At 49.7% G+C, this 22,419-nt stretch overlaps 1 protein-coding gene across 1 annotated transcript in view; it reads right to left on the bottom strand.

Annotated features, from left to right (window-relative positions):
* TMX3 (thioredoxin related transmembrane protein 3) overlaps positions 1–21,003 on the bottom strand; it is a 34,715-nt gene extending 13,712 nt beyond the window's left edge. Inside the window, exons 1-8 of the mRNA XM_075533045.1 lie at positions 20,800–21,003; positions 19,538–19,592; positions 12,596–12,635; positions 11,472–11,595; positions 6,378–6,423; positions 5,016–5,096; positions 1,614–1,713; positions 577–654 (exon numbers count right to left, since the gene is read on the bottom strand). Coding sequence (XP_075389160.1) covers positions 577–654; positions 1,614–1,713; positions 5,016–5,096; positions 6,378–6,423; positions 11,472–11,595; positions 12,596–12,635; positions 19,538–19,592; positions 20,800–20,845 — 570 coding nt within the window. The 5' untranslated portion in view covers positions 20,846–21,003. The remainder of the gene's footprint in view (positions 1–576; positions 655–1,613; positions 1,714–5,015; positions 5,097–6,377; positions 6,424–11,471; positions 11,596–12,595; positions 12,636–19,537; positions 19,593–20,799) is intronic.
* Positions 21,004–22,419: the final 1,416 nt, after the last annotated feature.

Raw genomic sequence — 22,419 nt, 5'->3', positions numbered from 1 at the left:
TGACGAATCACCGCCTCTCCCTTTTACAAGTGCGTACGTACAGAGCCGAAAGCCACTAGTGATCTGCAGAGTCAAGAAGGGCTGTTTGCAGACACCAGTTGAGGACGTCAGTAATCAATAAGAAACAATAAAGAAACGACGCATTTTAAGCCTCCCGCACCTCACCAGATCCCTTCTGGATTTCAGACCTGACCCGAGAGGCCCTATGAAAACTGAGTTCAGTGAAGCCCCAGGCAAACATCAACAAGCTAGCCATCAACCAGGGCAGGCAAGAGCACCTGGCACCTGACAAGGACGCCATAAATACGAACACAAACACTCAAAAGCAACTCATTATCTAAGGAGCTGGGCTATCACTTGTTACTACGCTTACTATTTTAAACAGGAAACCAGCACTAAATACTAAAAGCTATGGATCTGGCATTCCTTGCTTACTGGTAGCGAGTGTTCTGATACCAGCAGTCAAGCTGCGGCATGCCCCTTCCCCAAGTACTACCGAAAGTCAACCTGAGAGAACCGTGCAAGCAACTGATCGAAAATGACGCGGTGTGGTTGAAGCCCGCTGTGAAATTTTACCTCAGGAATCACCTCCTCTGAGGCAGCAAAGAAGTAGGAATACACAATTAATTCTGAAGCAGCGTCGATGTATTTCTCCTGTGAAAATACGAGCAACAAAATAAACGGTCACTTTAAAATAATAAAGATGAAGATTCATCACACACGCACAGCCACCTGTGCAATAATGCGTGGTTCTCTCCCCACCTGACAGCTGCACTGTCAAGTGAAGGGAGGGGTTTAAGGAAATGAACTAAATAGTCAATAAGACGAAAGGCATTCAGTACCTTGCTCTTTTTCCAAATACAGCCCTTTAAAATGAGCAAGTTCAGTTCACATTATCGGGACGATGAGGGGAAGGGCAAGAGAGGGCAGTGGACAGTGACCACACTGAGGTGCTGGACCACTAATCGGCAGGTTGGTGGTTCAGTCCTCCTCCCCCTCGACCCAGGTACCTCAGAAGAGGACTGGCAATGCGCTTCCACACAGATCAGAGCCAAGAAGACCCCAGGGAGCAGCTCCACTGTGTCCCCCACAGGGTCACCGTGAGTCAGAATCAAAGGCTGGGCAAGTGGTTTGGAAGAGATGTGGGCGCATACACACACTAGGGGAGGCGCTTCAGAAAGTCTGTGGACAAATTCCATTCTCTTTTCATTTCATTTCCCCACAAACTTTTTGAAGTCACTTCCTATATACACAACACACGTAAATACAGGTGAGTGTACCCACAGGCAAACATAAAACAAACTCCCGGCAGCAGCTTGTCTTTTTCCTATCAAGCCTGCACCTGAAGCACAAACTCGCAGTCTCAGAGCAGCCTGTTGTGTCGGGGGCAGTGCAGAAGGACAAAGGCAGGTGACATCATTCACTCCACTGACTTCCCAATGGCAGGTACTTCGCAAGAAGTCACCTTTATTGTAAAAATGGCCAGACTCAGCAGAGATGCTTACAACAGGTGTGGTAAGCTTTGCGTTTCTGGTCTAGTTGTAGTAATACAGCGCATTCACAGACAACATCTCTGAATTTTGTGGATGAAAAAAAAAATCCCGCCAGCCTACCTTCAAGGGTGACTCCCCACCTACGTAAACATAGAACACACGGTGTCGCCTCCGCACGTGCTCAAACATCTGCTGACTTGGAAGTGGCCGGATTAAAGCCCTGTTTGCACACAAAATGAGCAAGGGTTATGAAGAGGTTCTATCACATAATTTACTGTGGCCTGTAGGACAGCCTCTATTATCTAATGCTCGTTAGTGTATACCCATTGCATGTCCAGTCACAGGAAGCTAATGCACGGGTAGTTGGTGATGACTTCTGAACTCATACATTATACCAGAAAACCTACCCACAGTGCAATCCATCCATTTAAAATCGAGCTTCAAACGCATCCCTTAAGAGAATACCATCTTGGTCAATATTGTGATCGGCACAAACAGAACTAGAATCCATTTAAAAGTCCTCTGATAAAAACAACAATTCACAGGACGATCACTTCTTTTCCTCCCTTTCAAAAGACAATTCACATAAATATGTTGTGAAATATCATTCCAAGAACTTAAAACGATATAATAGGAACACTTATTTCTTATCTTGCATTACAGTTTTTACATACACTGTTGAAATTGAAACCTAAAATGTTTCTGAAGGATATCATTTTTTTTCATAAAAAATAAAATAGAAGATGGTAGTTGAAACAGAATATATGGTTGGCATTTACAGAAAATAGGCACGGCACAGAAAAGAGGTAAATGGGCACTCATAACAAGTCTCTAATTTTGTTCATCAAAGGACTTTATCAAGAAGTGAAAAATCCACAGACTGGGAGAAAATTTGGGGGAACCATATATCCAATAATGATCTAATACACATGCACACACCCCCTAAAACGTCTGCAAGTTAACAACCAAAGACAAGGAACACAATAAAAAAATGGGCAGAAACCTTGAACTGACATCACACCAAAGATACTCAAATGGCCAAAGAGCACAGAAGATTCTCATGTCATTAGCCATTCTCTTGGATTTGAACTCAAGAGGCAACCCTGCAAGACAGAGCAGAAGTGGCCTGTAGGGGACCCAGCACTGTAATCTTCACTGAGCCACCTGCCACACCTTTCCACAGGAAGCAGCTGGTCAGACTGCGCCTTCATTAGCCTTTCGGGAGATGCATATAAAAACCAGTAAGAGATACCACTTTGCTTCTAGTAGGGTGGCTACGATAAAAAGGGACCTTCCAAATGTTGGTGAGGATGTGGGAACTGGGGAGCCCCAGGCACGCACCTGCAGGGAAGGGCTAGGCTCTGGAAAAGAGGGTGGCAGTCAAGGTCAACTCCCACGTGGCCCAGCAGGCCTACTCCTAGGTGCACACCCGAAGTTTTGGAAGCAGCAAGGTAATCAGACACAGACATGCTGGTGCTCAGCACAGGACTATCCACAACCATCACAGGGACTTGTGCTTAGGGAGGCACGTCAATCTATGGCCCAAGCCCAACAGTGGTGACCTGAATGATGTGGCACACATGGCCAGGTCAAGGGATGGCGACCAAAGTGTGGTCACTAGGGCTTGGAGATGGGAAGGGCCATCACTGGCCACAAGGGGTGACTTCCTGCTTAGGGTGACGGAAACTCGGACAGTGGGTTTGGCTCATGGCTGGACAGCTTAATTAAGGGAACTAACCAGATTCACATAACTGCACACCTGAAAATACTGAAGTGGATAATGTTGCCTTTTATAATATTTTTATAACACAGAGATAGGTTTAAATATACATACATACATACATATTTTTAAAATACGTATTTACTTATGTATATATACATATATAAATACAAATATATTTAAACCTATCTCTGTATTATTTCAAAGGCATCCACACCACTGAGAGATGAATGATACCAGATGTTTGTATATTACTAATAAATATAACTTGAAAAGACACGCTGTGGCAGGCTTTTATTAAACCTGGTCCATAAGGTTGCATCTTATGCCATCAGTCCATCAGCACAGGGAGGAGTGCAAATTTCGCAACAGCAAATGTATTTCCCAAATGCACACTGCTTCACATGCATTGCATCACTAGTTTCTATTTTAAACTTCAGTCAGTAGTCAGTAAGTGATGTAACTCCAGAAGCAACGCCTGAAATGGCCTTTGCATTCGAGCCACCTTCAGTTACATCAGGAGAAACCCGTCCTAACGCCAACTGGAGCTCAGCCCTGAACATACAGGCCCGGAAGAAGGATGGGACAATCGCAGCCCAACGGCACCCCTCACCGACGATCAACGTCTGCTCAAAACACACGTTTGTCCACATCAGATCACGAATATGAAGCCTGAGCTCAAGGCGCAGACACGGTAACAGAACAGTCAGGACCTCCGCACCGCTGTGATCAATAGCGATCACGCCTAGTCCTGCTCTGTGTCCCAGGTACTTGAAGCCATGTGGCACAATTATCCCGAAATGAAAATTAAGATGGACAAAACTGTACGAATGAATTAAAATGCATTTAAAAGCCACTGGAGAATTTTCTTTGCCTTTAAATGTGAAGTTAACCAGAAGATGGACTTTATAATCCATCTCAATATGGTGTCTTAAAATTATTTCAACTTACCAATCCTTCCTGTCAGACTCAGGAATCTGCATGGGCAGTTTTAAAACTCCCTCTCAGATTAAGTGACTTTGATAAGCAGCCTCTCCAAGAAGTTCCACACCATCAGTCAACAGTTAAAAGCACTACCTTTCTTTACATTGCAGCCAGATGCCAATTTTTACAAAACTACGACATTCAATCACACCAACGTACAATGCATGTAGAAAATTAGGTTTCCTTCTCAGGAAAACCTCCGATGACCTGGACTGCAAACCAGTTCTGGGTCGGAACTATGCTGTGTTCTAAGCAAAAACTGCCGTCTTGCTGCACAGCTGGCCTGGAGAAGCCTGTGAAACAGCATCCCCCGGAGATGGTTTTAGCTGGACCTCAAAAACGCACTCCAGCCGCTGAGGCCTGGCCCTGAAGTGCCGTTTAATTTTGAATGATGCTAACTTGTGGTTCCCTACACAAATCTGAAATTAGGCAGCAAGTAATGAAGTTAGGCAGGACTAAATCAAAAGTATCATTAATTTTTTTAATAAATAAAAGATTTATAAAATTGTTAGTTTGAATCTATCAAAAAAGTTTAAGATGCATTACAAATCCCACGGGGGGAAGAGGTATACTCCCCCCAGTCTTTAAAGGTGCGGTTACTAGGAGGTAACAGAGCCTTGCCAGGCTGTACAGTCCCTAAAGCCTCTGTCTGGATACACTGTCCGGCCGCAGGTTTCTAGATAAATAAATTAGCAAGCCCGAAAACATAGTTTCTTTTGCTAAGTCCCTAATATGCAAGTGTGTAACATGGTGCTAAAAATACATGTGATTTTTAAGCATCAGGGTCTGACAGCAAGGGCCATTCCTACACAACTCACCCAGACACTCTGTGAGCAAAGTCAATGATGTCATCTTTGGTCCGTGGTCCTCGGTAGTTATAAGCCAAGTCCCCCTTTAATCTGAAAGAGAAAAGAACAGGGCAAAGGCTCAGCATTACTAACACTAAGCACATTCTGTATCACTGCTAAATGTTCCCGTAGAACTACTGAATGCAGAGAGGTTTTATAAGGACCACCCACGTAACGTAATACAGTGGACAAAAGGCACCTCCAACTGGAAAGCATTGCCCACTCATCACCCACAGAGAGTGGGCACTGTCAGATGGCAGCACGCTGCCCCGAGCTTCGGAAGTGCAGGGAGCTCGGGAAAGCACTCCAAGGGGCACTGTCCCTATCAAACCAAAACATCTTACTGTCATTCTGACGCCAGCTTGGAGTGAGCCTACAGGACGGGGTAGACCTGCCCCTGAGGGCTTTAGGACTGTAACTTTTTAACTGTTTATGGAGTGGGAAGCCTCATCTTCCTGCTCACATCTACTCTCCCTGCAGAGGGCACGGTGCTTTCGAAGGCATAACCCCACTACACCACCAGAGCTCACCAAAGCTTAAAGAAACGGGATTAAGGACCTTTAAGATGGAAACAGATACATTTTAAAGCATCCCACCATCACGGTCTCTTACGGGGTTACAGAGTGAAATGATGCACAAAATCACATCTTCCTTAACATTACCAAATCCCAACCCCCAAATCAACAAGTAATTTCCAAATCACATGAAGGAATCAATCTATGTGTCCAATTAATCTTTAAAAATTGTGAAAATAAACAGAATGTGGGGTGGGGCACATAAAACCCAAGAAATGAAAACATGGTAATTGGGTCAAATTTTGAAAGTAGTACTTAAAAACTTAAATTATCATAAAAAATAGATTTCAAAAGAATGCCTAGCTCACTTGATTACCAAAAGAAGGGTCAAAGAGAATCATCGGCCATTTCTTCCAAGGCCCAACCTTCCATCAGACCTCGTCAACGCCAACTGCTAAGTCACTGGGCCTTACCCTTGACTCTCCTGGTTTCTCTGACACTAGAGTTCGAGTTGCTAGGAAGTGAGTTTGCAAAGGTAAAGCTAACTCTCCTACCACTGAAGAGCTGCTCTGGGCAGAGGCCTTTCCTAAACCCAGAGCCCGGCTCCCTAGCTGTGCCTGCCAGACTCAGGAGGTGAGACGTGGTCTGTGCCTAACGGTCCACAACTGCTTTATTGGAGAAAACGCTGAGAGCTCAGGTACGGCTCCACCTTTGATGACAGACTGCACCTAACAAGCCTATCTCCCAACCCTTGAACCTCCCAAGGAAGCGACCAGAAATGACAAGGTAACCAGTGTAAACATTTGTCTCCACTTACAGCTTAATTGTTGGGTAACCACGGACTCCAAACTCTGCAGCAAGGCCTAGGGGAGAAAACACTGAATCATTCAAGTTCCTTTCACAAATCAGACTGGTCATCAGCTGACCCTGCTACTGTATGTGTACTTATACACACACACACACACACACACACACACAGTTTGTAAGTCATTTAAAAGAATATAAACTCACACACAGATCACACGTGTCATTTGTATATAAAAAAATTTTACTTAAAATAACCTGCAAGATATACTATGACAAACATTTTGAAGGGTCAAGAGAATAATTAAAATGGTATCTCTTAGGCGCTGACTTTAAAAAATGTGACTGAAAATAAATTCCATCCCATTCTTGTTTCACTTCATAATTCCAGGACAAACACCACTGCCAGGCTCACCTGGGCCTCTAAAAGTGAGCCATTGCTTTCTCTTTTGTCAACAGGTTTACTGGCATAGAATTCACTTATAATTCAGCAGTTTGATCATACCAAGAAGAGTTGTACAGGCATCTCCAGAATCAGTTTAAGAACATCTCCTTCAATCTTGTCCCCACCAACATGAATTCTCCATTTCCCCCCAACCTCCCTAGCCAGACCCCCAAGGAGCCATTCATCTGGTTGCTGTCCCTTATTGATTTACCTATTCTGCATTTCATATATGGAAAAATATTAAACAAGAATAAGAAAGTAAAACAGATAAAACCTCAGTCAAAAAGAAAGCAGAAAATATTAAAAATTAGAAATTTAATGGTAGCTGCATCTTCTGCAGTCCACTTTCCAATGTACTCTGCCGGAGAGCAAGCCTATTTACATTCCTGGTCCAAGGTCAGAGAGGGACTTACATCCACGTGTGTTTTCCTTTGTTTTTTTTTTTTTAATTACTGAAACTGTTTTAAAAGGGGTCAAAAGGGAAATCAAATTATATTAAATTTTAACCCAATAATTTCTGCCCGAAAGGGCTATCCACATCCCTCAATCATGATCAAAGGTGATTCCCTGGAATCTTAATCCGTGTGGACCCTTCCACTGTCATTCCTAGCCTTCTACCTACCAGGTGTTCACAGTTTAAAGGCTGAGACCATTTTCTTCATTAGATAAGGATTATATTATTTACAACCCTCGAATCACAGACTGGTATGCTTCTTCCATGTGGTCTTAGTGGACGCCTCACTTAGATGGCTGCTTGTTTGATTGCAAGCCTTTAAGACCCCAGATGCTATCCTTTCTGGGAGCCCTTGTTTTTAACACAGACAGTCGAGCAAGACCTTTGCTACTGAGGTCGGTTCACCTCACTCGGCCCCAGGTACCACTAAGTGTTTTCTCAGGGGTAATCATTGGCATGATCTAACGTCTACAAATGAATGAAAAATAACGGCTACAAGGACACCTGTTTTATCTGCAGTGGGAAGACTAGACAGTGTAACAGAAGCCAACAACAGGGCATAAAGATTTGAAAAGATAGATACATCACAGCAGCAAATTAATATAGTGCTCTTTCATGATACATTCATGGCATTTCTCTCACTGCCACCAAGCCGATGTCAATTCAGAGAGCCTACAGGACAAAAGGCAGGATTGCCCTCACGGATTCCCAAGACTATAACTATTTGCAAAAGTAGAAAGTTCCATTTCTCCCACCACAGCAGGCAGCATGGGGAAAAAACAATTGTTCCATCATTAGATGACGTAAAATGTGATTTTTAAAACTATACCATATTTATCTTCATGAACTCAGTCTTCACCATTCCTTTTATTTCTAGTACATCTCCTTGCCACAGTTGGATACAGGGGAAGCTATGTCTTTGTCTGGGCTCTGGTTTACCAACACTGCCTGTTGGTAAATCCTCACAAATGTGTGACAGAAGGTACCTAACTGTCTCTCTCCTCATATGCTAATTCTATAGTTTCTCCCTCTGACAGAAGGAGGGGAGAGGCGGGGCTAGACAGAGGTTAACACTTATTTGCATGTGAGGCAATGAAGCAGTCTCACTCACTGCACTGAGTGACTTTGTGGGTTTCCAGGACTGAGACTGTTCCTGCGACGGGAAAGCCCAGTCTTTCTCCCACGAAGTTAGATGCCGCTGATTTTGAATAGCCAAGGAAGCAAAAACAGGAACTCGATTTGTGAAGAAAGAGGTGGGCTTTGCCTGGATGAGTCCTATGAAGTGAGATTGATCACATCACCTACTCCTGCCCGGCTCTAATGTGGCCTCCTGTCACGTACTTTCTAATGCAGACGCTGCCTGCATTGGGGGCAATGAAGTGAATAAAGCCGATTCTTTCTCGCCATAGCTACAATTTCAGGAAGTAAATGCACAGCCTCACCACATTGAGTGAAATCTATTACAAACTGCCCTGGCATGAACACCACTGTAACTGATGGGGGTGCAGGAGGGAGTGCATCCCACTAGCAAGGCCCTCATCTAATTTCAAATTCATTTGTGCACAAATTAAATCTAAGGAAACAGCAATCGATGAGGAAACACAGTGGTGGTGTTCTAAAATCTGATGTGATGGATTCTCACAAAGCTTGAGAGAGAAAAATCTCAGCTCCACACTTAACCTTTGCCCTCAATCCCCATCTCTATCAAGTGGGGAGGACAGCATCCACCTGTCTGCCGTGGCCTTATCTTCATTTCTGAAAGAAGTTGAATTGACACTGAGCTTCAGTTTGCCCCAAAGAAAAACACACAATGCCTGGATTATAGACATGATACACCCAAAATCTCCGGGTAATTTGTAGAGAGCAGTTATTGGAACACTTACTTTTTTTCATGTATACTGGAAGAAGGGCATTTGCATCTCCCAGGGCACAGAGAGCGTCTCCATGGCACTCTGAGTGGATGCTGCCTCTCTCATCGCGGCCTGAAGCCGGGAAGCCTGCTGGACACAGGCAATGCAACACTTACGCAGGTCACTGTTTGTCTCTCTGCACTCCACACAGGAGCTGTGAGAGAGCACAGATGGGTCTTCCTTGCTGGCTCCTGGGAGACCTGGCAGAGACTAAGTTCTCCGTAGGTATCTGCTGAGTGCACAAATGTAAACTGCCCAGGGTGAGGTCTCAGTCAATGAAATCAAGCAGTCACAAGGATTCGCACGCAGGCAGCTAGCACCCTGTAGGCTGGGGCACTAGGTGAGGTGGGTGGCAGTGGAGAAGTCCGTATGCAAGGAGTGAATGATCTCTAGAATTTACAGCTGGCACGTGATGGAACTCAGGAAAAACCTTCTGTCTCTGCGCTAGATGACTTGTGTGGAATCAAGCACTACATGTGCGTGCCCCACACACGGGGCCCTGCTGATGGGTTTTGTTTAACCATTAAGTCACAGAACATCTAACACAATGCTAAAGACAAAAAAGAGAAAACATCAAGTGTCGCTTCCCATGGAATAACAAACTAATGAATTGCAGAGTCATTATTGGGTCAATGTTAATTATCACTGAAGCTTGGCGCTGAGATTTTATTCATATGCATGATTTCTCTCATTGACTATTTTTCTTGCCAGTGATCCCTGATGCCTTATTCGATTACTCCATGGGCAATTCAAGTCACCTCAGAATTTACCATTGTTGTCTTTATCACACCTGTTTTGTCATCCATAAACGGTAATGTGGAGGCTCAGCATGTCCTATCAAGAAACATGAGGCCGCTTCAAGTTCACAGGAGACAATGGGGTTTTCCTAGGAACTTTTGGGAGTTCTGAACACTTCCAGCTCCTCTACTGCCTAAAGGGGATGGGAATCTACTTTTCTGAACAGAACAAGTGGACTTTACATGGGCCACTTCCTTCAAATCCCAGAGCAAAGAAAGAAAGAGGTGTCAGGATCCCGTATTTACCACTGAGGGAGGCCAAGCTTAGGGGGCCTGAGAGAAGCAGAGGCAGGACATGCCCCACGTCTGCCTGCTAAAGTCAAGCTCTGTCCAAACATCTACAGCGCCTCCCTATGTTTTCCTTCTCCCAGATGCTGTAAGTCAGGCCTGGACACACTTTTTTTACAAAGGGCCAGAGAGCAAACACTTTAGGTTCTAAGGGACATTTGGTTTTTGTCCCAAAGACTCAGTAGATGCACAGTGCAAACACGGGCAACAGTAAGCAGGGAAAACAAGTAAGTGTCCCAATAGAGCTTTATGCATAACAGACTGGAGGCTAAATTTGGGAGACGGGTCTTAGCCTGCCAGACTTTGCATAAAGAGCCTTGATTCTCTAGCCTCAATCATTAGCCTCATTTTCAATTCTGTGGTTCTGTTGTACTAATCTAACATGAAAGCCTTCCTCATCATCATGTCTATTTGCCATAGATGCTCTTATCCTCTAAGTTCCCATTTATGTCTCTGTTCATGGACTGAACTGGACCCCAAAAATAGGTGACAACTTGGTAGGCCATGGTTCTGTATCATGTAGTTAACTCCCGCTTTTGTGATCTGATGTAATTACCCTCTGCGCTGTACATCCTCACCTCTATGACACGATTGAGACAGGATTAAGTTGTAACAGTCAAACTCCAGTAAGACACAGAAGGTATTAGACAAGCAAGTGGAGATCAGAGGGGCCACCTATTACCAAGAAAGAAGAGCTGGGAGCAGAGTGTGTCCTTAGGACCCAGAGGAACACCCAAGTCCACAGGTGCTAAAGAGACAAACACCTTCCCCCAGAGCTGATGGAGGGAGCAGGACTTCCCTTAGAGATGGCATCCTGAATTCCGACTTCCTCGCCAAGCTGTGAGGGACTCTGTTTCTATCTGTTAAAACCACCCATTCGAGCTATTTTTCAGGCTTCCTCCACTGAGACATCTCAGGATACAATAACGTATAACATTACTTCGTTCAGATCGCCAACCCTCTACCCTCCGTCACTTCCACAGGTGAGCCAATTATCTCCTCCAGCAGGTTCAATGCAGCTGGCAGAGTAGCACATTCATACCTGGGACCTGTAACAAGCACTCTCCTCACCTATCAGGGTGCAGTCTTACATGATTAAAGCTCCTTTACGTGAGGATACACGCATGTCTTCCACATGCTCCGCACGCGGCGGCGTGTGAGTCATTACGTGTTGCAGGCTGACGAGCAAAGTAAGAGCCAAAGAAAGGCTTACTGGCATAGGTAGTAGCATCCATCTTCCCAACCTTCACTGGCGAACCCATGTTTTCCATCTCAGTGCAAACTTCATTCCAGATGGGCTCCAGTTTTTTACAATGGCCACACCATGGTGCATAGAACTTGTACCGAGGGGGGAAGGAAAAAACAGTCAGCCACGAAAATGTTAACCCACAGCGCACATCACGCTCAAGCTCTGAACAATCTGTTTTACCAAAACCCACACCCACCGCTGGACAAATTAGCTCTAGTATAAATGACAGCATTAGAGCTATGCACCATGTCCGTCCCACAATGAAGTCTCTTAACACACCCCCACCCCCAGGTCACCACACCACCAGGCCTCGTGGCCGCCAGCGCCCAATGCCCATCTACTGTTGGTACCACTGCTGAGTGCCCCTGGAGAGTCAGGGGCTGCTGATGGGCTTGGCAGAGGCCATGGTGGGCTTGGTCAGGTGCACGAGTCCAGCAGAAGCCTGGAGCCTGCTTCCCCTCAGCACTACATATTGGCTGGAGGGCACCTCTGCTCACCCAGCGTGATGCCTATCAAACTGCTGGTGGCATGTTCAGGAGATAAGATGTCTTTCACATCTTAATACAGACATCCTCCCACATGCAAAAAGCGGGAGAGGCAAACCCTGGGGTCCTGAGCCCCATCACCTCGCTCAGTCACCCCCTCGGGGCCCCTCTGGCCACCAGGCTACTATTGTTCTCTGGGGCATCTTAAAGCCAGCCCAAACAGGTAAGGTACAAATGTGTGCCTAATGTCAAAAAGTAAAGAGATGGGGATCAATTTCCAATTTGCTAAGATGGAAGACAATGCTGGCTGTTACGTGATAGGAAAATATTTGGAGGAGAGTGACTTTGTGATGAAATCGCACCATAGTCAGCTTCCTGCTTCCCTAATAGAGGTCCTGCCACTAGGATATTTCACCAACAGGTGTCCACTTGCTAGGACCTATAAGGCTCACTTAGGGGCTCATTTACTACATGAACGTGACAGTCACCACTGGGAAACCAAATGGAGCCACACACACATGTGCACATGCACCCGTGGATGAGAGGAACAGAGGAGACACTGAGAAGCATCGAGGGATAATTATACAAGATTTGCCAACTTACATCTACGAGCCAAATGTCATCTTTGCGGCTTTCTTTAAACCTACAGACAAAAAGAGAAACAAATCTTGAGTTATAGGTATGCCTGTGTTCACTTCACAGAAGTACAGTGTAACAACCAAACTCGTTGCCATTTAGTAGGTCTGACTCGCAGTGGCCGGCAGGACAGGGTCTGGCTGCCTCATTGGGATCTTTAGAGAAGCCAGCCTGCCTCGCCTTTCTCCATGAAGCGGCTGGTGGGTTAGAACCCTTGAACTTCCGCTGATAAATGAACTGGCTTAAAACAAATTCATTTTCAATAAGCTATGTAAAAATTTTTACAGTGTTCTATCTGAAATTTATCCTATCTATTAACCGCTTCAAGAATACAGTAGAGAAGAGATAACACACTTGGAGGAAGGGATCTACAACTGAGAATTAAAGGGGACTTTGTGGGCCGAGACTCAGGGAAGCTGCTCTCCCTAGTCCAGCCACACCTGCACAGAAATGACCAGAAGCACCGCCATCCTCCAGTGGGCCCGGGTGCCCCCTGGAGGCACACTCCTCTGTCTGGGGCAACAGGGGCTTTCATGCCACATGCCCACTCCCCCCTGGGAGTCTGAGATTTGGACATGTGCTCGGCAGAGTTAGCCCTGAGCACCAGGCTGGGTACTTCACACGCACGGTCCCGGGCTTTGGCTGGCTCAAGGATTTGTCCAGAGTCAGTTCTGCTGTGAAGCCTTCCACTGTAGTCAAACCTGTGAACCCCATGACATGGAGTCCCAGAATCCACCCCAATCACTGAACCTCAGCCTGGTATCAGCATCCTGACATAACACTCCACTGGCAAACAGGCTTCCCAAAAGCCCCATTTGGTCACTTGATTCATTTATGTGACACCTTCTGTAGCCCCTAGAAACCTACAAAAAAATGTTCAACCACCCAGACTGATCTGGTCCCAACTTTTCTTTCCATTCAATTTTGAGTATCATACACAGACCTCTTTAAAGTGGTTAAAAAAAAAACCAAGGATATCACTCTAATGACTAAGCCAACCCAAGCCCTCATCTTTCAGCTGCCTTGCGTGTGGACGCGGGTGGACAGTGCCAGACAGGAGAATAGGTGACTTCAGAGTGTGGCTCTGCCTCTGCCTTGGGCTGACAGAAGAATGAGCAATCAGACTTAGAAGAGAAACAAGTAGGATGTTCCTTAGAAGTGAAGAGGGCTAGAATTCTGCCAACATCAGGCAGGATCAAGGCTGGAAAGGGTTACAGTGCTGGGTGAACCTGGCAGCCGTGCCTGACAATGGATTTGAATGCAGCAGCAACCATGAAGATGGCCTGGGCCCAGGCAATGTCTCATTCAAGGTGGTCTTGACAGGGGCTCGCTCACTTACATGCCACATGTGAACACCCCACACACACACTTAGGGGGAGGTGGAGGAAGGCTTCTATCTGAGGGGGCGCACGCAGCACAGACTGTAAAGGGCCGAGGCTATATGCATCAACCAGCTAGAAGCCACCGAGTGGCAGATCCTCGTCTGGAACTGAAGACTCGAGGTGGGGCTGGCCAGGTGTCCAGGAAGAGAAGGCTGCCACCATCAGAGACCACACTGCCCAAGAAAAGGCCTCAGGCCGCCGCCACCAGACACTTGCGGAGCCACGTCAGACAGGAGCAGCTGGCGCTCTGGGAGGGGCTTCAGTGTGTGTCAGGTCAGGAAAGCTGGGGAAGCAGAGGCAGAGCTAGAGAAGCACCATATGTGGCTTCCCAAGACACCGAGCTCAGGTTTGTATCTGGGATCTGGCAGGGAGAGACATACCCAACAGCTGATTACACTCAGGGCTGTGGCCACTGCCCCAAACAAGCTTTGACAAGTGTGGCAAGGCGGAGGGAGTCACAGGGGTTCCCCTCTCCTCTCTGGCCTCTTGCCGGTGCTCTCTGGTGCTCTTATCAGGAGGCTCCACCCCTCAACTGTCCTGTGCACGTTCCCTCTGGTAAGGCCAGCCAAAGGCCCTCAGCCAGCCACCCAGGGTAGCAAACTCAGATCTTGACTTGGGTCTTCTGGCTCGGCATTTTCTATCATGATTTCCAGTTCACATATCTGTATCTATCCCATTAGGATAGGAGGAAAAAGCAGCAGGGTCACCTCAAGGACTTTGTTGAAAAACGGATCCCAAATTGATGGTATTTCTCTGGCCCTTGTAGGCAAAATCCCAGCAGTAATTGGGGAGGGGGCAGAATTTGCTGCTCCTTATCATCTAACAGCCACCCTAAATCCCAATACCCCCTCCCCCAACCATGGACTTGACTCAAAGATCAAGGGACAAGGGCTAGAAGAGACCATGGGGTATCGAGGAGGAAGGTGCAGTCTGATAAAGCACGGTGTGAATGAGAAATGCCCTTCGCAGAAATGTGGAGTCCAGGCTGTATGCCTGGGATGTGTAGCCCATGCTGGGGTATAATGGTCTCTCCCACCAGTCGCAAAGGCCAGCTTCCCAATGTCCACCAAACAAGCGCCACCTCCCTGGAGCCGGAGGAACCTGCTGTGTGCCCATGATTATGCCACTGACTGACCTGTCCCTCGGGCCACGAGTCTGGGGCCTGTCAGGTACAATGTGCTCTGGGAACCCAAGCTGGCAAGGAATATGGTCTTGTAGAGCCTGGGTAGAAGAGGCCTAACCCAAAGGCTAGCAGGTTCAAATGCTCCAGCTGTGCTGGATGTGCCCAGGGCTTCTGTGTGGACTTATAGCTTTGGAAGCCCCGGAGCAGCTCTCCTGTCCTGCCCGAGGTGAGCAGGAATCAACCAGACACCAGGGGGTTGGTTTTCTGGGTTCGGAATTGGTTGTGTAGCCTGAGTCAGAGGGGCACTCCAGGAAGACTGGCTAAATCTGGAGAAAGAGACGACTGCAGCCAGGAAGTGGAGGGACACTGTGGATGACAAGATTGACAGATACATCCTCCATGCGCATGCTGGCCTGCTGACTCAGGGGATCTGTTCCTGGGCGGGGCTGTGCCTTGGCCCGGGGCTAGTGGGAGAAGCAGCTTTGCTGTGCTGTGTGGTCTCTGCAGAGGCCATGGGTGGGCAGGTGCCGTGGAGGACAGCTCCAGTTTTCATGGCCGACCGCTCAGGTCACACAGGGACTGGACATGTGGCCCTCTCAGCAAGTCGATCAGCAGGATCCGACTCCGGGTTAGGCTTCTCCCACCAGTGGCAGCCTCTCCCAAGTGCCACAGAGCTTCCAAGGAGCAGAGCTGGTGGTCTGGATCCAACTGTCTCTTCCCCAGAAGGGCTGGTTTTACATGACAGTTTCAACCACTAGGGCAGGCCACTACCCGTAGCCTGTGCGTAAGTCAATGAAACCACATACACTGGGACTGTGAACCGGGCAGCCATCCAGTATATAGATCTCTGCCAATGAGCCAAGCTTCCTTTCCTGCTCAGTAAGGGACAGGCTCGCCCAGCCCCACTGCAACCACCCCCACTGCACCCCAGCACAGGGTTAAGTGGGGGGAGCCATCAGCACCAGGCCCAAGTGTGGTCTAGAGGGTCTCCACAGCTGGGTCCCCCATGGGATGGGAGGGAGTGGGGGAACTTCTGAGACTAGAGGATTCCAGGCACACGGGTCGCTGCTCAGGCTGACAGGGCAGACTCCTGAGAAGAGGACAACTTTCAGGTCATAGTTCATGTGCTCAGATTCCATGATGCACACGAAGAGCCCAGCTTAAGCCTCTACCATGTCTGGGAGCTCACAGGTACAAGTCCAAAAGCCCAGCTGGGCACCACTGCCTGTGGTAGGGACTTCCTGCCCAGGTTCTAAGCTGAGATACTGAAAGGGGTACACAGGAAATGTGGGCGGGGGAGAGGATCCGGCCAAGAAGGGCCCAATGGCTTGCTGCAGGGCCTCCAGTATCCATTTGGCTGGGCCCCACTTATAGCACATGGGACAGGGAGCCAGGAACTGAGCACCACCCCTGGGCCTTTTCCCATGTTTCAAGGCAGAGGCCGGACGGTGGCATTCCCCTCCGGAATGAGCCCTGGGACTCCTTCGCTGCACCAGGAACCTCACCTGCCACGAAGCCAGGCTTATGGTGTGGCATCTGTCTGGATCCACCAGGAGGGCAGTATCAAGACAAGGGCCACCTCGGAGAGAATGCGCTTCCCGAGAAGGCAGAGGGCCAGGGAATGTAGGTCATTTTGTGAAAGAGCATCCAGGGTGCACTGCCAGCCTCCCACCTGGAGGCCAGTGAAGAGACTGGGCCAAAAAGGGCCACTGTGAAGCCAACTGCTGAGTAGCTAGTCCCCTCAGCATGGACCACAGCATGTGACAGCGGGGGCTGAGCTCCCAGGCCAGGGCCAGACAGACAGGAAGAAGCTGAGTACTGGCTCCCCCACCCCCCTCTCAGTGAGGAGGAGGGTCAAGGTTTTCCTCCCTAGGCAGCAGCCTGTTTTGTTCTGGGAGAAACCACAATGGGCATTGTTTGTGCTGTTGTTGGCTGCCATGGTGACCGTTCTGACTCATGGTGACCCCTTGCAACAGGCCTGTCTCTCAAGGCACCTCTAGGTGGGCTAGTGACGGACTAGTGGTTGGACACGCACCCACATATGCCCCCCAGCCATCATTGGCATTACCATCTTGGGCCCCTCCAAGATAGCCCTACCCAAGGGGCCCAGCACAGGAATTCACCCCAGCTGGAGGGCGACGGTGAGTGGTTGTGTCCTATACAACCCAACAAGGCTACACCACCCTTGGCAGAGGGACACCAGCAGGAGGGTCTGAAGGACCCAGGCTACCAGGGCTGAGACCAGTGCCTGCGTCTCTCTTATTCTGCCACTAGGTGGCAGTGCGCACACCCACCTTTCCACCTGTGCACAGGTCCTGAGAGACCCCACACTCATTCAGTTCTGACGCTGGGCGCCCGGGGCTCATGCACTGTGGAAGGGACAGCACTGACACTATAGGCCAGGGCCACCAGTGGGCGTGTGTTGCTTTGTCAGAGACAACCTGTCCCAGTGGACGAGTCAGGTCTAGTCCTCAGCCAGCAGGGCTCTGGTAGGATGCTTTTCAAACTCGACCGCCAACTTTGGTGAGATAACAGTGTGCTCGCAGAAAGGCCCCTGCCCGGCTCACCCAGATTACCCTGATGGGCAACGTCCTATCTTGGCTGTAGCGCTCTTTCCAGGCCTGAGAAAAACCTAGACATCCCAGTCTTGTTAACCACCTCATAAGCCAACTGTTCTTGGTCGCTCATGGTAGAATCTGGGACCACCGGGGGACTTGAAGACACTAGCACCTGAGGGTGATCCAGGCACGTCTTTCAGTGACAGAAACTCGTCACAGGTGGTGCAGAGCTCCGAGAGCCCAAACAGCACCCAGCTGAGAGAGAGGAGCTGCAATTTAAATGCCCTCTTACCTTCCCACCCTTTCGCTCACCCCAACCCCTCCCACCATAAGGAAAGGGAGGCTTCCTGTCAGGTCATCTGGGAAGAGGGGGTAGTTAGTGGCACCCCTATCTGCCAATATAACCCTCCTCAAGCTCTTGAGGCTGCTGCCAAGGGATCTCAGTTTGACTGACATTCGGGGGTCTGATGTGGTGTGGTCCCGTCACCAGAGGGTGCCCCTGACCAGCAGCTGCTTTCCCAGGTTTCTTCAGATTTCTGTTGGTGTTTTAAACTGAGGCACCGGATGAAGTCAAAGGAGTCGAAGGCTGAAGGGATGGGCCGATGGCACCCAGCGGGAACCCCCAGGCCTTCGTGCAAGGCCCTCTGCACACCTGAGACGCGCCCTCGGTCACCTGGCTCCTTCAGCACAGCTCGGCACTTCACTGGCCACGCGACCATTTTACCATGCAATCTGTGTCTGGGGGTCAATTAAGACAGTGAGCAAAACAGAAACCGAGGAGCCCTGATGACCATTCGCTTGTTGTGACAGCAACAGCAGCAGGCACAAAGGAGGCACCCCTCCCCAGCATTCCACCGTGTCACAGACTACCTTTCCCCACCCCACCCCCAGGACAAAGGTCGGGTGGGGGCAGTGGGCAGCACAGACAGGGCATATGCCATATGCCCACTGCCGAGGAGGTGGCTCCTAAACAGTTAGGGGGCAGGGAGAAAGGGCTAAGGCGTGTGAAAAGTTAGTGTGGAAGGCAGGGCCACTCGGAGGGGCCAGCTAAGAGTGCAGAGCTAAGTGTGTGCGCATAAGACCGGTGGGACAGCCCCTCTGCTGGGGACAACTGCTCCCCCCCTCCAGGCACTGCTGCGCACTAGCTGGGCAGCATGTCTGGCTGGGGCCTTGCTGCTCCGATGAGGCTGCGGTTCCCTTGGATTGGGCCTACAGGGCACACAGGGTTCTTTGCCTTGAGCAGGCCCGCTCAGCTGCTGTGAGCACAGTCTTGGGGCCAGGGCTGCAGGCTGAAAAGATATCCAGCCCCCAATTCACTGGTCACTAAGGCTCCAAACCATAGTCACTGCCCTCGAGTCCATCCCAACTGGCAGCCACCGTACAGCCAGAGAAGAACTGCCCCTGAAGGTATGTGAAACTGCAACTCTTTACCGATGTAGAAAGCCTCATCTTTTCCTCAAGAACAGCAGGTGGTTTTGAACCTCAGGCCTGGTGGTTAGCTGCCCAACAGGTAACCCACTAAGCCACCAGGGCTCCTTATCATTAACGCAGAAGCCACGAATCGCCAATTAAAGGGAAAGCACTCTAACCCTCTAGAAAGGTATACTAGGATGTGGAAAGGTAGATACCACGTGCTTGGGCTTAGAGCATACCCCGACTTCGAGCATCTGCAGGGCATGGAAGGACTGGACCCCAGTCAGTGCTGTGTGAGCATTGGCCATTCCCACCTTGACTTCCGTGGTGGCTGAGAGAATTCCGTTACTATGGTGATAGTTCACATGCAACTATTCAGAGAGCAGCAGAATCAGGCACTGAAACAGTATTTAATAAAAATGGGGATACTCACGAGTCATCTAAATCTGGCACAACTGTCTTACCGAAAGCCACGTCCAGTAAAATGGCTGCAAAAGAAAGAGCGGAAGACTAAATGTCCACTTCCGCCCCATCACGTCACACACCTTGGGTTCAGGATCCGATAGAACACGTATTTCTTGCTTGTGATGTCCCCCCTCCCCCCCCCAACTCCCCAAGGGACCCATCCCAAGTCCTTATGTAGGAAAAGCACCAGGCATTCATTTATTTCATGGGCATTTTCTCTGCAGTGCAATTTCACTGTGAAGGTAAGGTCTTCTGTATGGGAGTAGATGAAGCCAGAAAGGTTCTTTTTCAACCGCCTTTCCCATTTTATCAACCCACACGTTAGGAGTAGAGGCAGACATTGTCTTATATTTCTCTTATTTCCTCAGTACCTGTAGTGGATCTGCGGTAAAACCTCAAGCGTCATCAGAAACACGATTCCTTTTCTCCTTTTAATTTGTACCCCCACCAGGATGTGAACAGGCTTGTCTGCTCTCCCAGCCAAGGCCCCTCACGCAGCGACCACTCAACAAATGGTTGCTGAGCCAGTGAGCTCTGGAGGTGGCCGAGAAGGGTCCGCACGCAGCTGTCGCCTCCATCTCTGCACAAGCCCAGTCTTCTGGTGCTCAGCTGTCCTTGACGTGACCACTCGCCCTTCCCTGAGCGCCCCCACCCGGGAGGGGGGGGGCTCCAAACCCGAGGAGACTGCAGCTGAAGGCCCAAAGCCCGATGTGGCCACTGGCTGCGAAGGGGCGCCCTGCTCCTGGGCCAGCAGAGCTGGGCCTGCGGAGCCCCTGCCACAGGAGCAGCGCAGCGCTGAGGTTCAGCATCTCGGGGGGGGGGGGGGGGGGAGGAGGAGGGGAGGAAGGGCACAGCGCACTTTGGGGCAGCACCTATTTTGGGGGGACGCACGCATTCTTGGGGGCTCAGCACACCCTCGGGAAGGGTTCAGCGCATCCTTGGGGGCTCAGCATATTTTGGGGAAGGATCAGTACATTTGAGGGGGCTCAGCGCATCTCTGAGGGCCCAGCGCGCTTGGAGAGGACCACCCCATCTTAAGGGACTCTGCGTATTTTTCGGGGTCAGATGCCCTTTGGGGGGTCTGCACCAAGCGACCTAGAGGGGAATGAACCCCAGGAGTCGAGGTGGCGCAAGTCCGGGGACGGAGGCCGGGGCGCGGACGTCCTAGCGGAGCTCACAGCCGCCGCAGACCCGGGGGCAACCCGGTCCCCCGGCCGCGCGCGGCCATACCTGTGGCGCAGAGGCGCAGGGCGGCTGCGCTGCTCGGGGAGGCCATGGTAGCTGCCCGAGCCGATTCCGCAGGGGCTGAGAAAGACGCCGGCGCCGACTGTGCCCTCCGGAAGGGGAAGCTGCCGGGTCCAGGCGCAGAGGGAAGCTCAGCGCGGACCGCGGAGGCGGGGCAGGCCTGGCTCTATTCCCTCCCCGAACCGACCGGCCTCAGCCTCTGAGCATGCGCACTCGCGGGGCCTGGGCGGGCCAGCCTGCCTCCCCTCCCCGACCGGAGCAGCCACAGCCTCTGAGCATGCGCACATGAGGGCCTGGGGTGGGCTGTCCCTCTGATTTCGCCTGGATCCCGCCTACCTCTACTTCTGAGCATGCGTACATAGCGGGGGCTGGGCTGGTCGGTCTTCCTTCCCCATCCTAGAAGTCTTGGGGTTCTACCTATGGCGGTCGGGTCGCCTGCGCAATGTGACCGGCATGCGCAGTCGCATTCTCGTGGAGCAATAGTCTTAGCTGCCTTTTGGGTTCAAGGGAACTTGAGGGCTGGGGGCTGTAAGAGCTAAGGAGAGTCGGGTTGATGGGGGGGGGGGGGCCGCTTAGGTACGCATTCTTACTTAAGCTTTATAGTAAGGATGATGTAGGCTCCGACTATGCCATTTAATGTTGACTCATACCGACTCGTACATGCCACACCTGTTGAGTGAGCCCACCTGGGGGAATTGGGAGGTGGCCCTGACTCTTCAGAGCATGCCTGGTGGTGGGAAAGACCGGCTGTGGGACCCTGTGTGCTCTGGAGGTGTTGGAACCTGTTTCCAAAATCTGGTGCCTCCATTTTTAACTTGCTTAAATGCCGTTTTGTTAACTAAGAGTTGAGTATGGTATATACTTTTAAACAATTTTTTATTATTTTCTTTCTTAAATATGGTTTGGATGAAAGTTACACAGCATAGAGTCCCATTAAAAGGTTTTTATACAAACGGTTCCCTGGCATGGGTTGCCATGTCCACAATGTGGTGGTGTTAGTAGCTAGCTGGGGGCTATGCCTGCAAAGGCCCCCATTGAGGAGGACAAAGAAATCAGACAACCATTGAACAACTATTAAAGACCCCAAACTGAGCATGCTTATATGCAAACGAGTCAGGAGGGAGGTACACCTAGGCACCTAAACTAGGCCCAGGCTCATGACATTACCCAGGTGGGCCTAACTCAGCCAATGGGATCAACCAATTCCATCAACCACACATACCTCCCCAGCCAGAGATTTGAAATATGGCTGAGGGAAGGACTTGGGCTCCCTTGCCCACCTCCTGGTCAGAGGCAGGTGGAGGCTGAGGGTATCCCTCCCTGTGTGGGTGCGCATGTGTCCACTCCGAACCTGCTTGGGGCCCACGAAGGTTCTTGGGCTTCTGGCCTCCTGGCATCCCGACCCCAGTTGTGCACGCGTGGGTTCTCTTTTCAACATCATTGTTCGTTTCCCATTGTGAACCCAAGCGCAGCTTCTGGGTGGCTTGGCACGTTTCTCTAAAATAGTGTGCACTCTTTTAAGACTAACACCTGAAGCTTGTCTTGTTCATTAAAAACCTACTTGGATCACACAACGTGCTTCTGCATGAATCCTTTTACCATGTG

This window comes from Tenrec ecaudatus, chromosome 15 (genome assembly GCF_050624435.1).
Source record: "Tenrec ecaudatus isolate mTenEca1 chromosome 15, mTenEca1.hap1, whole genome shotgun sequence".
NCBI classification, from domain to species: Eukaryota; Metazoa; Chordata; class Mammalia; order Afrosoricida; family Tenrecidae; genus Tenrec; species Tenrec ecaudatus.
Note: the sequence above shows the minus strand (reverse complement) of the source record. Positions and strands in the feature narration are given on the sequence as shown.